Source organism: Pteropus vampyrus, unplaced genomic scaffold (genome assembly GCF_000151845.1).
Source record: "Pteropus vampyrus isolate Shadow unplaced genomic scaffold, Pvam_2.0 Scaffold9, whole genome shotgun sequence".
Taxonomy (NCBI): domain Eukaryota; kingdom Metazoa; phylum Chordata; class Mammalia; order Chiroptera; family Pteropodidae; genus Pteropus; species Pteropus vampyrus.
Genome location: NW_011888790.1, coordinates 14,892,651 through 14,909,732, shown reverse-complemented (window position 1 = coordinate 14,909,732; position 17,082 = coordinate 14,892,651). Strand labels below are relative to the sequence as shown.

Below are 17,082 nucleotides of genomic sequence, written 5' to 3'. Positions count from 1 at the left end.
CTAGCAAAAAAAAAAAAAAAAGAAGTCAAGGTGAGCAGGAACTGGGATGATTTGGATGGAGCTAAGGAGAGGGGCATTCCATGGAAAGCGGACATTGGTCAGAGAAAGTTCTTAAGTGCAGTATGGTCTACAAATTCTATAGTTTGAAATTTATTTTTCAAAAACTCTTTTAAGTTATTTAGTATTTATTTTTATAGCACGCATTCTTGTTTAATGGATATAGTATATTTTATCTCTCTTTGGGATATTTAGTTATTTTATTTTATTATTTTATTTTATTTTATTTTATTTTAATTTAATTTAATTTAATTTTAATTTAATTTCCTCCAAGTTGCTTTTTTCTATTTGTTTATCTGGTCTGTATTCTTTCAAGTTAGATTTTCTTACACATCTAGTGATTCTTGGCTGTCTGTTGATAATTAAAATGGGGATATCACAAACTTGATTAGAAACATTGTGCTCATAAGTGCAGACTATTAATTGTGGGTCTCTTGATAAAGGTGAAGATCTGTCCTATTTCATTGTTAAATCTCTGATGCCAATATTTTTAGGTCTTTCTTCTTAGGCTAGTCAGATTCCCTAGAAAGGACTATTTCAATTTCTTGCCTATGGTTAGTATAAGCCTGGCTTGCCAGCATTCTAGGAACTGAGTTATTCCAAGAATGAGCTGTCATTCTAACATGACCTTGAACAAGTATCATTTACAGATATAATGAAAGAACAAGATAAATTAGCAGAAAAGTATTTTAGAAGCATTTATAAAAGAAATTATTATTTGAACACAAATAGATTTCTAAGATAATTCTAGGATACATGACCTAGAACACTAGTACACTGTTTTTTATATTGTTATATTACTGGCATAGAAATAATGGTCCTGTAACATTTATTTATCTTGGGGTTGGACATTAAACATATAATTTAATCAATTATATTTTAAATTTCCGATGACAAAAAAATACACTATTTAACTTGCCTCTGTTCTTGTGTAAACCAATATAGCGCCAAGAATAGAGATGACCATGTTCTAGGTCTAAGGACACTAGAAAAATCAGGCACAATAAAGATTTTATTTAATTAGATAATTATTTCATATTCCAGGTAGCTTAATAATATCTTTCCCATTTTATAAGAAATTAGGAGATCAAGTGACCCGCTATAAACAAACACAAACACACCAATGAGATGAACTAATTCTGTGTTTAAGACTTGGTAGCTGGAACATTTTATATGATAACGGAAGTAATTATATGTACAAAATTAAGTACTATAATGCAGAATTATAATATAATTATAAATTGTTACCACATTATATGTGGAGTGGATAATATTGGAAGGGCAAAGTCATTTTTTTCTCATAATTTGCAGTGCACAAAAACATTAATGATGATGTTCTACAAAATTTGGCATTTAACGCATAGTACTGGCCAAAAATAACACATTCGAAGACATCTGGATGAAGCTCTTAGTTGACAAAAAATATAATCATACCAAACACGCTGACATTCTGGCATTACGACCACAACACCATCTCTCTTCCTTTAAATAGTGGCACATTGGAAATCCCCACTTTTCTTGAATACATTCTGCAGACAGGGGAAAATATGGATTATTTAGATAAAAATTTTCTTCTTTCAGTTAAAGTAAATAATCTATAAGAAAGCATATCAGTCATTGAGAGAGTCAGACAGTAGTTCGATGTGGAAGTGGTAATGTTTAACAGTTCATTCCAGCCTGTTAATTGAAAGCACATTAATGTTATGAAAATAGTATTTTCTCTACGACAGCTGTTTTGTGTTTAAGCTTCAACAATTTGAAACCAACCAATTTGCAAAAATTATTTCTCTAAGATTTAGCAAAAGCAATTTAAAATAGAAACAGTTTTCATGTTCAATGTAACTACAGCAGTTAAGTAAAGATACTGAACATTTATTGATGATCTGACTTTCCAAAAAAATGATTTGTCAAATATGAGATCTAGCAGTTTATTATAGAACAATATTAATTCATTCCCAACAATGTTGAAGCATTTTTTCTTCTAGCCACTATGTTCACTTTTCAAAAAAAGAACAGTTGTACGGCTCTTCTCTTTTCATTGTATTAAGAGGCTGTAATATATTCAGCTGTGATTCTATTTGGCTCAATTGCATTTTTGGTTCAAGAAAACAATAACAAAAACCAACTGCTTAATCAAACATATGTGCTGCCCCGTTGACATGTAGAGTTACATATGCAACTTGCTGATGTTTAAATCTGTATGTAAAAAGATAAATTGCAGAGTTTTTGAAAAAGAAAACAAACCAATTTCTATTTTAAACTAAAGCCAGGAAAATAAGAGCTTAAATTTTATCAAAATGTTAACAATGAAAAGAAAACTGTGATAAATAAAATATTTCTATTAGGTTGAAAAGTGAAATAAAACTAAAAACTTGAAAACAAGAAAACTCTAAAAAAAAACTGAGGTAAATTCCACAAGATAAACTTTTGTGCTATGAAGGATCAGATGAATTTTGATTAAAATAGAGGAAGTTTAAATCTCATGCAGACCATAAGCCTGTGGAAATGGTTTCTTTCAGGTATTAAGATTTATAATAGACCCTACTGATAATCAGATGGAAGATATGAACCTTCTCCCAAGAATAAATAATAATACTGCCACTATTTATACTGCATTTAATATTGTTAGCATTATTATAAGTGCTTTAAATGTATTAACTGGTCCCCACAGCAATTCTATGAAGCAGGTGTATCATTACTCTCACTTTTCAGATAGGGAAACTGAGCACAGGGAGGTTAAGTAAATTGCCTAAGCTGCAAAGCTAGCAAATGGCACAGCTGGAATTTAAACCCAGAGGCCCTGCTCTTAACCACCAAGCTATATAAACAATTTCACTTACAGTTGCATAGGACTCATGGAGCCCTTGAAGCCTATCCAGGTCCTAGGGACCCTGGATTACTTCCTCTGTCTATTTCCAAGATAACTTGAAACGGCTTGAGTTTTATTGAAGACTTCACAATTTAAATGAGAAATGATTAAAGCTAAATGAATGGGCTACTGTAAGTAGTTTTTTTTTCTTATGACTAAAAAGAGAAATACCTAGATCTTACTGTAAACAGTAAAGGGCTAGAGAGATGGGTCGTGCTACTTTATTTACAGTATTTAAGAAAACTGCTAACCAATATCCTCCTCTCCATTTATTCCCTCCTTGTTCCCTTTAGTAACATAGCACTCAATTATTAGCTGGTTATTCACCTGTTCAGATTACAGGCTGCAATTCCCCAACTCCCATGCAGCCACTAGGATAGCTACAAGACTAAGTTTTGGAAAATGGGATATGTGCAGAATTGACAAGTGCAAATTATAAGTCATATGCTCAAAGGAAGTGGGTATTCTCTTTCCCCTACAATTTCCACGCTCCTTCATCTCTCCTCTGTCTGGAATGTGGCCATGCAAGCCACTTAAGACCATGTAAACAACAGCAGCAGAGGGCAGAGGAACAATAGAAGGATTCTGCATTCTTGGAAGACTTTCTGGTACAGAGTTCCCATACCAACTCAAATCAGCTACCTCTGGATTGAAAGAGAAATATCCTTCTGTCACTGTTACTTTGAGTCTGAATCTATTTTGCATCTAAATCTTTATCTTAATTTAATGCTTCTCAAACTTTTTAAATTAAACACTCTCAAAATATGGCAACATTTGCACATCAAACTAGAATAAACGAATGATGATTCTGTTGAGGTAAAACCCAGGGGATGCAGGAAGCAGTATCTCAGGAGCACCCCTAAAGCATACAAGGTACACTAATTGAACAGTTCTGTCCTAATAATAAAAAAGTCTTTGAGGATGTGATATTTGAGCAGAGACTTAAATTAGATGAAGAAGCAAGCCATGAGAATATTAGGAGAAGATATAATAATAATAATAATAATAATAATAATAATAATAATAATAATAATAAACCAAGAAACTGAGCTTCCAACAGGATATAGTTAATCTCCAAAAACATAATATCAAAATATCTTACAATTTAAAATAATGAGCTAGCAATTTCCCAGCCAAATACCTATGAAACAAACTTGTAACACTGGAAAAGAAGAGATGAAAGTCACTTTATTGCAGAAATATGAAAAGAATGCCACATAACAAACAAATAATGAATTTGTAATGAAGGGTATAATTAGTGCACCATCACTGCTCTGTAATTTACCTTATGCTGCCAAGAAAAAAGGATCTCTACTTGCCTGAAAAAAAGTAGGGAGATCCTCCCCCAGAAAAATCTAAACAAAACTTCGACTGAAAAAAAAAAATTACTGCTTAACATCAGATTGAAAGTGCAACAGTAATTCTGGAAAACACATTATATTGAAAGAGGCATATCATTTCCAGGGGAAAAAATCTAATATAAGAAACATGCATCCAAGTTACTCCCAAATTCGTGACCCACAGAAACTGAGAGAAAAAAAAAATTATTGTAGCTATAAGCCATTCAGTTTTGGGGTGAATGCTCAAATAGCATTAGATGAGCAATGTGGAGGCTAATTACCCCATACAAGGAATGTGAGACAGAAAAATTTCCACTGTTTGAGGTATATGGAAAGTGTGCTTTCCAAGGAAAGAAATACGCCTTGATTAGACAAGAAAATAAAGAACTTTCAGAAAAGAGGTAATTTTAATAAAGACTGAATTCCAGAGGATTTTAGAACTGAGGAGAGTTAGAAAACTAGTCAGAACCAAGGACACATAGAAATACATTTGATTAGTCCAAAAAATCAGGAACGAGCTGTAAGGCCTGGAGTTCTGGTGAGGGCTGACATGAATGGGGATCAAAGGCATGATGAAATTAGTCCCATCAGTCCCTAGAGAGATGACAGTGAAGCTGTGAGTGCTGTGGTATGGGGAAGAGAGGAGTGGAAGATTTCCAGGGGAACAAAGAATTCTGGGCTTCCCAAAATTGATTTCTAGTGATAAAGGGAAGATACAGGCAAAGAGACATAGGACTTCTGGGATCCCTCTTGATTTCAGATGATATAGGAAAGAAGCCAGCCAAGGAACAGTCACAAAGTGATCACATGGGGCCGTCATTGGAGATGTGGAGGCTAGTCAAAGATAGTCTTCCTTCAAATATGTTCCCTCACTTGTACTGATGCAAGTGATGAGGGTGAAGGAAGGTTCTAGTCTCCCTGAGAGCTCATAAAGCTACTTTTTACCAGCACAAGGCTGATAGGTGGTACTCTTAATCTGTAAGAGAGGTCCTTCTTCAACCTTACATAAAGACAGCAGAAGGGCAGTCTTGGATGCAAACGGCTCTCTGAATTCCTAGCAAAAACACCTAAGAACTTAAAGATCCTAGGACAGTTTACTGAAACTACCAGACTTGATTCAGAGCTACAGGAAACCACATTCAAGACTCACTCTCCTGGACATCCTAAGGTTGTACAATCACCTTGAAGTTTTCTGAATCTGCACCACAGTTTCCTCTGTGGTTGAGTTTATGGCTGCCTCACAGCTCTGCTCATTTTCTATAGAATAAGTGCAAACAACTGATAAAGAGGCAAGATACCCTCTAAGTCAAACAAAGCCTTTCAAGTACAGGTTCAATATTATCTTTGGAATCTGTTTCATCAGCTTCATCCTAACTTCATAGAAGAATGAGGCTCCCTTCTATGCCCTGAATCAAAGTCAGAGTTCACTGTTTCTATTGTTATGTACCAGTCTCCTATTTAACTGTATGCCTATACTCGTATTCAAACCTAATCAAACTGGGCATTAACTGCCCTTATCAGTGAATCAAGTTGTTTTCTCCTAGGATCACTATTACGCTATCCTTAAATGATAATTTTGGAAGAGATGAATCTCTTGTTTTTATCTTTCTATCTCATTTCTTAGTCTTCTTTGCTGGCTTTAGAAACACATTAATCTCCTAAGTACAGGAATTCCACTAGTTCTTCCTTTTTGTGTTAATAATACTATTACCCACTTAACTAAATAAGTTTGAACTTCAAAACCCTCTTCTATTATTCTCTCCTTTAATTCCCAAGTTCTTATATACAAATCCTTTTAATTATACCTCTTATTTAATTTTCAATCTTCATTAGCTCTTGACTAGGTAAATGCAATGCCTACTTACTAATTCTTTTTCCCTTTCTTTTGGTCTTCTTGTCCATCTTTGTATTAAGATGGACATTACCATTCTAAAATACACATTACCAATCTAAAATACACATATCTAAAAATGTCACTCCAACAGCTCTGGTTTCCCTCACCACGAGCATCTACTAGACCAAACCCAACAGGTATTTTTCTGATTTACTGACGATTTTCAGGAGCTTTTGATACTTCCTCCTGAAAACATTATTTTTGTCTGGCTTCCATAATATTTTCTCTTAATTGTGAGCTAATGCTCTTCATATCCCCTTGATGGCTTGCTATTTTCAATGTCTAATAAACGTTCCTAAAGCTAAATCCTCCCACTCCCCAATTTTCCTTTTATACTTTTTTTGAACAAAGGCTCATAAACTCAAAAGTCTTTTGTTGGTAAACAAATGTATGAAGTGACTAGGTAGAATATAATAGGTATTAAACAATTTTGTGGTAACCAAATATCACATTTGCTTGGTCTTAATGCTTTTTAAAGTACAATTTGGGCATAATAAGACTGGCTAAATTGCCCAATATTAGTCCGTGAAAACTCACTGTAAGTGAGAGCCAGTTTACAACCATTGTTCTAACCATATTCTTTCCCTACGCGGTCTTATCTATACCTCAACATATACTGATGAGTCCTGTATTAGTTTCCTAGGGCTGCTCTAACAAATTACCACACTGGGTGGCTTAAAACAACAAAAATGTATCCTCTCACTAGTTCTGGAGGCTAGAAGTTTGAAATCAAGTTAGCAGCTGGGCCATGCTCCCTCTGAAGGCTCAGGGAAGAATCCTTCCTTGCCTCTCTAGCTTTTGGCAGTTGCTGGCAATCCTTGGATTGTAGTTGCATCACTCGTTTCTGTCTCTGTCTTCACATGGCTGTCTTCCCTCTGTGTCTCTTTCTGTCCTCTCCTTATAAAGACACCAATCATTGGATTTAGCATCCACTCAAATCCAGTGTGACCTTATCTTAACTAATTATATTTGCAAAGAACTTATTTCCAAAAAAGGTCCCATTCTGAGGTCTGAGTGGACATGGCTTTTTGGGAGTATTCAACCTACTACAATCCCTAAATTATATCTACAACCTTTTCTTTAAGATCTGGTTCTGTATCAACAACAGCTTAACTACCATCTTCAAATGAATATTTCATTGACACTTTCAAATCAATGTCCAAAGTCTAAATAACCGAATGACACAAAATCAGAGATCTTAAACTCCTATTTCAACGCTGGTACCAACATTTATTCATTTTACCCAAGTCAAAAAATTCAAACCTATTTTGACACTTCCTCATCCTAAGCTTGTTTTAGAAATGCCTATTTATCTCTTAAATATTCCTCAAATCCATACATATTTTCTACTTCCACCATCTCAAACTACCTGGATACTGTGAAGGCCTCGTAAAGCTGCAGAGTGATCTCTTCAAATTTAAACCTCATCGGTTCATTTTATTGCTTCTCAGATTTTCCCTCTTTTAAGACTAAGCCCCTGTTCCTTAATATAACTGACAAACTCCTTCATGATCTGCTTGTGCCTACCTCTCCAGCTTCATTACACATTTTGTTCTCTGTTTCAGATTTTTGTGCCACTTTCTGTTCTTTAAACTGGCAAAACACTTGCCTATTTTAGAGCTGTGGAATGTTGTGTGCCTGCCTATCACCCCTCCAATTAGCTTAATTAACTTCTACTCATCAGTCACTTGACTAATCTCTTTCCTTACATCCTACATCCAATCTTCCTAGAAATCCTTAAAAATTTCAATGCAATCACTTCTTACTTCCTTCACTGCTATCATTCTAGTTGGAGCCACCTTCATCTAGATACCTGCAACAACCTCCTAAATGGTCTCTCTGCCTTCTACTCTTGACGCTCTGGATGCTGACTTATATGGACTATATCAATTGGTTCCTATACCATCTGGCTGCTGACTGGAGACAGAGAAAAGGCTGTTGTCAGAATATCTATATTCCTGGCTACCCACCTGACAGGTAGCCTCCTACTGACGAAAGGTCACCACTAAAGCCAGCCAACTCTTAAGTCATTCCCCTTTAAGGTTCCAGTTACTTCTTCCTCTCTTATCCCTTTGAACAAAGCAGTGGTAAGCCCGCAATTTCTACAGTATCCTCCACGATTCCCCTTCATCCAAATCTTCGTAAATATCCCTTTGTAAAAACACTCACTTCAAATTATCTTAATTGATGTGTATTACCTGATTACTGTTAACTCCTTGACTGATTCCCATTTCACATAGAGTAAAAGACTTATAATATCCTACACAGCTCTACATGATTGGTACCCTCCACCCAAAGCTATTATCTCTCTGATCTCCTCTCCTACTATTTTCCCTCACCTTCATTCTGGCTTCTTGCTATTCCTCAAATATTGTTCAATGCAACAGATTGTTCCTCTTGTGTGGAATGACTTTCCCAAGCTGTCCACTTGGTAACTCAATTACCTTTTTCAAGTTTTTGCTGAAATTTCACCTTTTAATGAGGCTTCCCCTGACTTCCTTTTTTAAGGAAGTCGTTTATTGTTTGTCCACATCTCCATACACACACTTACCCTGATTTCCACTAGAACAGAATGTAAGCTACTTGTACCTAAAGATTTGTTTCTTTTGTTCACTGATGTATCTCAAGCTCAATATATATTTGTTGAATGAATGAATAAATGAATTTCTACTATTACAGAAAAAAATAAGATAGGAAGTCCTGCTGAAATAGATGATAATGGGTACAGACATTTATAAAACAAGTAGCTTAATATAAGGAATTATCTGCATAGTGATAACTTATATCCAGTACTCTCATGGTAATTTCACATTTAATTTTTAACTTTCTCCCCGCTCCCTGACCCTTTTTCTTCATTAGCATTGCTATGTTGTTAGCCTATTCATTAGCATTGCTTGGTGGAAGCATTAATTAATGTGTGTTTTTATTATTTTAACTGGCTACCCTAATTAGCAGCTTTGTGTCATTTGGGGAAAGTTACTTTGTCTGTACCTCAGTTTCCTTATCTGCAGAGAAAAACCACTGCAATTGTTTTGAGTATTAAATAAAATAATCCAGTAAGGGCTTTAAAACAATGTAGTACATAATAAGCTCTTGAAAAATTGTATAATGTCTATGATTCTAAAAACTTAATTAACATTTACATCTACTTTGCACTACCCAGTTATTTCTCTATGCGTTTTATATTACCTGGTACTCAGGAGGATACAAGCAAATGTTTATTCAATGCATAAAGTATGACTGAATTAATACAATTTGATTCTGGCCTCTCTTTAAAATACTTTTGAAGACAATGAAAAGAATCAATCTTGGTCATCATTTTATTTGACCAGTTCATAAATTTCATACTATTAAAATTCTCTGTTAAGACTTGCTTCTCTTTTGGTTTGATAACAGGTTCTTCAAAGTCCTTTTCCACTAACCACTCTTCAAACTTTAGTGTACTCATTGTTACATTATGACAAGATTTCTGCCTCAACTCAAGTTCTTTTTTGGGCAATTACATCTACTTCTTCAAATTTAATTTCCACATATCGCCAGTTTCAACTTCTTTCTTGATTTCTAGGTAAGAATTATAAACTGCTGAACATTTCTAAAATTAAAAATATTCAAAACCAAACTCACTTCCTAATAAGTCCACAAATCTGATCTCACCCCAATAATGATATGTCACTATATAATCAATCAAGCTAAAAACTTGCCACTATCTTTAGCCCTATTTGCCCACCCCCGCCCATTTCTCCACCACTGGTCACTATGTGAGTTGGTTTTATCCCTGAAAAGTCCCAGTAAATTGTTTCTTCCTACAGTTCATATCAAATGTATCCTTGCTTTGGACTTTGATAGCTACTTCCTAACTAGTCTCCCTGTCTCTGATCTAGCTCCATGCTAAATTTATCTTCTATAATGCCAAAACAATACAACTTTTCAGAAATGTAGACGAAAGCATTCAACTCTTTTGCATTAAACACACAAAATATTTTTACGGAATGAAGCATATTTTGCCTCCCACTGAATAATATTCTGAGACCTCAGCATACCTCATTCATGGTTCTCACAATCTGGTCCTCACTGTCCCCGCCCAGCTATATTTTATTTTGAAAACATTTATTTTTATTTGTTCTTATTATTTTTCATATTTTCATATCATCGCCCTCACTCCCACCTTGCTCTCTGCCATATATCCATGTGGACTTGCCTGACTCAAGACATACCACAGTTTCTGCCTCTATGCCTCTTTTCCACAAAATTTTCAAATATCATTCCCTATCTCATTCATCTTTCTAAATTAAGGCCAAAGGTAACCTTTTAAAGAAAACTTTCCTTCATCCCTTAGTTATGAAAAATGACTGCCTCTTCTAGTCTTAATAGCATTTGATTTATACATCCATCATTCATTACTTCTTTCATTCATTTTTTTACAATAATGCATGTTCATAGTTGATTAAGATCTATGGGCTATGATATATCACTCTCAGATTATGCATGAAAGTTTTATGTAATTCCCTCTTAGTTCCTCATTATATCATAAGCTCCATTAGGGAGCAAAGTGTCTCTCTTATACCTTTAGGTGCCTACTACAGAACTTTCTTACACTGAATCAACAGAATTACATAGATAAACCAAGATTATCTACATGTCCTCATTCTACTCTGGAAAACATATGCTTTTTAAATTTCTTTAGTCCTAAATGAAATCTGACATAATTTTGTTGAGAAATGAGCATGTATTTTGCCTTTAGAGACATAAAGTTTTGTCACCTAAATCAATAATTTCAACTTACATTATATCTTTATATATAGAGGATTTTATACTATCTTATTTAAAACCACAAAAACCATTACTGAAAGATAGATAAAAAAGAGGAAAAATATATAAAGTAAGTGATTTTGAAGATTTTGCTTTGATCCCCACATACCTTATCCTCCTCTCCTGTTCAGTTTTTCTCCTGTTTATAACTTAAAATTATGTATCTATTTATTTTTCTATTGCCTGATGAATTTCTTATTGGAATATAACCTTGATGAGGACAGGGGTTTTGTTTTGTTCAATCTTGTATCCCTAGTACTTAGGATAATGACTAATAAGTGGCAAGTATCAAATAAATATTTCTTATATGAATGGAAAAAAAAATCCTTAGGAATAAACCAAACTAAAACTGGCAAGATTAACATAAATATCTGAAACAACAACTAAATAAATGCGGAGATAATTTATGTTACAGGGAGGAAAAGTTTTCATCTTAAAGGCATCATTTCTCTCCATAATGATCTATAAGTTCAATGCATGTCAATTAAAATCCTAACAGTTTTTTTTCCAATGGATCTTAACAATCTGATTCTAAAACCTATTGAACACATAAATCACCTAAAGCAGCTTTTACTTTGAATCTTCAGCAATGTTTATTATGATCCAAACATTATAAAGAAAATGAGATAATTTAAAAATCATTCCTTTTAAGCACGTCTTACAACTTTTCATATGAACTTGCATTATAAACTACTGGTAAGCCCGACAATGGATGTGCTGCGTTTAGCAAGCCCTTCCTGGCTAAATTCTCTTTTGTGAAACTCATTCATAACCCTAGCCTCTAAAAAAATTATATTTTTATGTCTTACAGTTGGTAGACCAATGAAGTAAAATTGTCACTCTTTAAATATAAATAAATAATTACCTAAAACTCATTTGAAAGAAAAAAATGCATGAGGCTAGTTAAGAAAATTTTGAAAAATAAGAATTTTGGGCTACCTGCTCTACCAGATTTCAAAGTTTCCAATAAACTATAGTAATTAAAACAGTATAGTATTATTATAGGAATCAACAGATTAAGAGAACAGGAGAGAACCCATAAATATGCTATGTGATACATGTGTCATATCATAAAAGTGTGGAAAAGCGTGGATTAATTAATACATAGCATTTAGAAAATTCTATAATTAGAGTCATTTCTCATATCATAAAGAAAAATAAATCCAGATAGATTATGAACTGGATAAAACAAAAACTATAAAAGTTAGAGGAGAAAATTATAAAATAAATGTTAATCAATATAGGAGAAGTTAAATAGAATATTTTAAAATAAGCTTAAGTGTATATGGTATCAAAATATTACCTAAGGATAAAAGATTTATTAAAATTATATTGAACTGTCCAGATTTCTGAAGCATTTATACCTTACTGATTTCTTGAATATATTACAACTAAAAGGATAATTAAACAACTACATAAAGTAGACCTATAATTTTCAGCATTAATAAATATAATAAACTTAAACACAATCAGAAGATAAATGACTATATAATTTAAAAGTAGATAAATTTGAAAAATTGCTCTTCTCTTTAAAATTATTAGATATAGGTATGAAATTTTGGTAACTTATTAGATATAGGTATGAAATTTTGGTAACTTATTAGATATAGGTATTAAAATTATTAGATATAGGTATGAAATTTTGGTAATAAATACAATTTATGTGTAGCTATCAACAATGATTCAAGTTGTAAAGGAGGCAACAGAGAAAAATCCTAGAATTCAAAACATTTTAAAAAATCACAGCATGATCATACATTAATGTTAATTAATTAATTCCATAAATATGGATTGAGCTCCTTACTGGTCCTCTCCTGCCTTCACCAGAATGTACCTTTAATTTAATTAGCTGATTATATACATATTAGTACAATATAAATACATATATATATTTTGCTTCACAGAATATTCTAAAGGAGCATCGCTGTCAAGTCAATGGTAAAAGAATAATTTATTATTTTTCATTTGTTTCTCTCTAGACCATGCCAGGTATGGCCCTATCTACGACATCCTTTTTCTGCTTCTCATGTTCACTTCTAGTTCCATTATATAATTAATGTATTAGTATTTCACCCATCCTTTGGTTAAAAGTTCAGCTGGATGTGCAATCTCAAGGGAATACGTAAAGTATCTTATGTATAAAAAGGAAACTAAACACTCAGTTAAAAATGTATATGTCACTTTAATAGAGTCATGTGTACATTAAAACATTGTTTCTTAATGTGATCAGTCTAGATACTACTGTCTTGGTATTTTTATGCATGGCTATAAGAATGGTAAAGTCTGGGTGCTACGAGAAAACACTATGTTGGTCTGACTAACACTGTGCCAGCAGCTCCCCAAAGGCACTTCTCACTCTGTGTGACAAGTTTCCTCTGCTTGCTCTTACAGACTCTTTATCATCTTTTATTAAGACTACCCTAGGACACACATGGAACATCTAAAATATTAAGTCAATGAAACAGTCTTTAATATTACGAATTATGTTATTTCCTATAAAAATTTTGTTCAGTGTGCCAGATTGATGATGAAAAAAAATTTAGACAACTTGCTTATAATTTATTTACCATGAGGGAAAAACATGAGAACATTATATTTATAGCAAAATATTTTTCAAGATCATTTGCTCCCAAGAATACAAATACAAATTTGTATATAAAACTAGAAGAATGTAAATTAGTTTTTTAAGCCTGTTTTCAAAAAATGGGCAAAGGACATGAAGAGACATTTCTCCAAAGAAGACATACAGATGGCCAACAGACATATAAAAAGATGCTCAAAATCACTAAGCACCAGGGAAATGTAAATCAATACCACAATGAGATACCTCACACCAGTCAATGGCTATTATCAAAAAGTCAACAAATAACATGTGTTACTGAGAATGTGGAGAAAAGGGAACCCATCTTGCACTGTTGGTGGGACTGCAAACTGGGGCAGCCGCTATAGAAAACAGAATGGAGATATCTCAAAAAACTAAAAATAGATCTACCACATAACCTGGCGATTGCAAATCTGGGTATTTACCCTAAAGAAAACTAAAATAATTCGAAAGGATTTATGCACCCCTATGTTCACTGCGGTATTATTCACAATAGCCAAGATATGGAAACAACCCTAGGTATCCATTGGTAGGTGAACGAATAAAGGAGATGTGGTACATATATACAATGGAATGTTCCTTAGCAATAAAAGAGAATGAAATCTTGCATTTGTGACAACATGGATGAACCTAGAGGGTATTATACTGAGTCTAATAAGTCAGACAGAGGAAAGCCAAACACTTATATGTGGAATCTAAACAAAAAAACAAAACAAAACAAAACAAACGAACAAACAAAACCAAACCAGACTTTCAGAAACAGCTATCAAACTGATGATTGCCAGAAGGGAGGGGTATAGGGGGATGGGTGAAAAAGGTAAAGGGGATTATAGTCAATAATATTTTGGTAAATTTGCAAGGTGACAGATGATTACTAGACTTAGTGTGGTTATCATATTGTAAGGTATATAAATGTCAAGTCACTATATTGTACACATGAAACTAATATAATATTGCATACCAACTAAAATTAAAATTAAAATAAATAAATTAATTTTTTTAAAAAGTCTGTTTTATATTAGTTTGATAGTCAATTTTCTGGTAAGAATTTCTATCAGCTTTGATCTTATATTACTTTATATTTGAAGCATAAACTATTTCTTTTTACTACTTCTTTTAAGTGACTATATTAATTTTCTATTTTAGATTTAATTACATTCTTGACTTCTTTTATTTACCATAAGCACAGGGAGAACTTTTTAAATCCTGAATAAATGCAATCTGCATGAGCTTCAAAAACCACTTTATATTAGTCATGAAAAATAATGAGCTGCAAATAAAAGAAATAAAGGAGAAAATGTATTAGTACTTTATTTCTAACTACTTCTGGGCAGCAAGAAGATGCCCTCTGGTATAAGTCAATCAGTGCCAATACTCTAGAAGACACAACTGACTGAAGATCAAATACAGCTGTCTGTGTGAGGTAATTGAGCAAAGACTGCCAAGTACATTTAGAAATCTCCGTATTCTCATCCTATATTAATTGGCAAAAATTTTTCTGAGACATAAGCCCAATTGAACAGTGAGAAGTAACATGATATTGTAACAAAAGCTTATAAACAGCTGAATCTACAAGGCTGACAGTAAAGTCTTCTTATCTGCTCGAAGATTACAGGACCAATACCTTGGTCAAGCTAAAATGAGCTCCTGATAGTTTCTGATTGAACTACCGAACAAGCTAATAACTGTTAATATTGATAGTTAAGTAAATTAAAACTTAAATATGCATTTACTGTAAATTATTATTTTACTTTTTAAAAACCAAACATATAAAACTTTAGGAAAAACAACATGGCCATTATTGCACTGGCAAAGATTTATAAGTATGATTTTCAAAAACTCCACATCATTCAAATGTAAAAACATCACAGGAAGGCAGAGTATTTGTTTATGCAAAGCCAATGTAATTAAGAAAAACAGATACTACTAACATGAAACCTAAATGTTGTGATAAATATAGGTGAGGTTAAGTTGAAATAAAAGGCAAGTTTCAAAAAGCTACGTTTAAGTCACAGAATCATATTATGAGGCCTCATAATACTAGGTCTATCATAATAGATCTCCAGGATCATCTAACCTATTTCTTTTCACTAATTTATAGATAATCCACAAAGGCTAACTGATTTAACCAAGGCTACAGCACTGCAGAAAACAAGTAAAACTCTAGTCAGTCAAAGCATCTCATTTAAGTGGTATTCTTAGACTCCCTTGGGCATTTAGATATCACTATCTCTAGCTTCCAATGTAACATGCATAACTCTAATATAGTATCTATCACACTGTATTACAACTGTCTTTTGTTATGTGTCTTCCCATGTGTTGTAAATTTCTTTAAATCGTTTTATCTAGAAATCCCTGGTATCTAGCAAAATGGGCAGTTGGGGTAGGGGTGGGGAGGACACAGTTTCTTGGGTGTCTCCCAAATTTCAGCACCGTGTATGTTAAATAAATGTTTGTTTCTCAATGCCCAACATTGTTACTAAATCAGCTTTTATGTTCTCACAATTTCAGAGTCTTCATTTTAATTTCAGGTTGATTTTAAATTTGTAGGAGCTGCTAAAAAGTTTCCAGGCCCCAATATCCAAATTCTGGATCAAAAATGAACGATTTATAGAAAGGCTGAAAGAAAATTCATTGAGAACTATTAACTTCAAATATAATCAATCATTTATAATTTAAAGTTTTTTCTTCAAAGAATTATTTGAGATATAAATACTTATAATTTGTTAATTTTATTTTATGCTAAAATTCTTGAAAAAATTCAAATAATGAATAGGTAGGCATCATGATATATAAATGAAATAAAATATTTCCTTTTCCAGTCTAAAGATTATGAATCTGAAAAATCCCTGTGATGTTCAGTTGAGAAATTAAAGCTCTTATGGGCAAAACTGGATGACCAAAAAGGAAACAAACTTAAGGAGACATATTCTTTTATATTTGTCAAAATAAAGCAACTTATTCTTTCAACAAATATATAGTCAGCATCTGCTACATACCAGACAGTGTTTGGGATACTTAATAGATAAGGTAATATACAACTTAAATGAGCATATTCACTTACTTACAACAAATATAAACTTACTTTAAACTGTGGGTTACAGCCAGTGGTGTGATGAAACTGGCTTGTATTGGCTCCAGATAAGGCTGACTGTGTCATGTCTTCCCAGTTCAGCATTCAATGACATTAGGTTGGTAGCTTGAAATTGGCCACACTGGGTGTATTTACACCATGGAAATCAGGAAATGCTAATTTTAGGGATTTTATTCAGGGACAGAGCCAACCATGAAATATTTACAATTGCACCACTGACTACAACTCATTAATGGGTCATGAAATCAACTCAGTGAATTGTGACCAATATTTTGATAGAAATTTAATAGAAAGAAATAGAAAAATATCAGCAAGCACTGTATATTGTAAGAAAGAGCCAGTACCTTTCCAAGAAGAAATATTAACCAGAGGAAAAAAAGAGTAAGTACTTTTGTGTACAATTTCAGTTCTAGTTTT

At 33.1% G+C, this 17,082-nt stretch overlaps 1 protein-coding gene across 2 annotated transcripts in view; it reads right to left on the bottom strand.

The window, feature by feature from the left end:
* The window catches only part of METTL25 (methyltransferase like 25), a 94,704-nt gene that overhangs the window by 36,097 nt on the left and 41,525 nt on the right, over positions 1-17,082 (bottom strand). For both annotated transcript variants that reach the window (XM_011374892.2, XM_011374902.2), the window contains exon 6: positions 1,492-1,586. In XM_011374892.2, the coding sequence (XP_011373194.1) occupies positions 1,492-1,586 (95 nt within the window). The remainder of the gene's footprint in view (positions 1-1,491; positions 1,587-17,082) is intronic.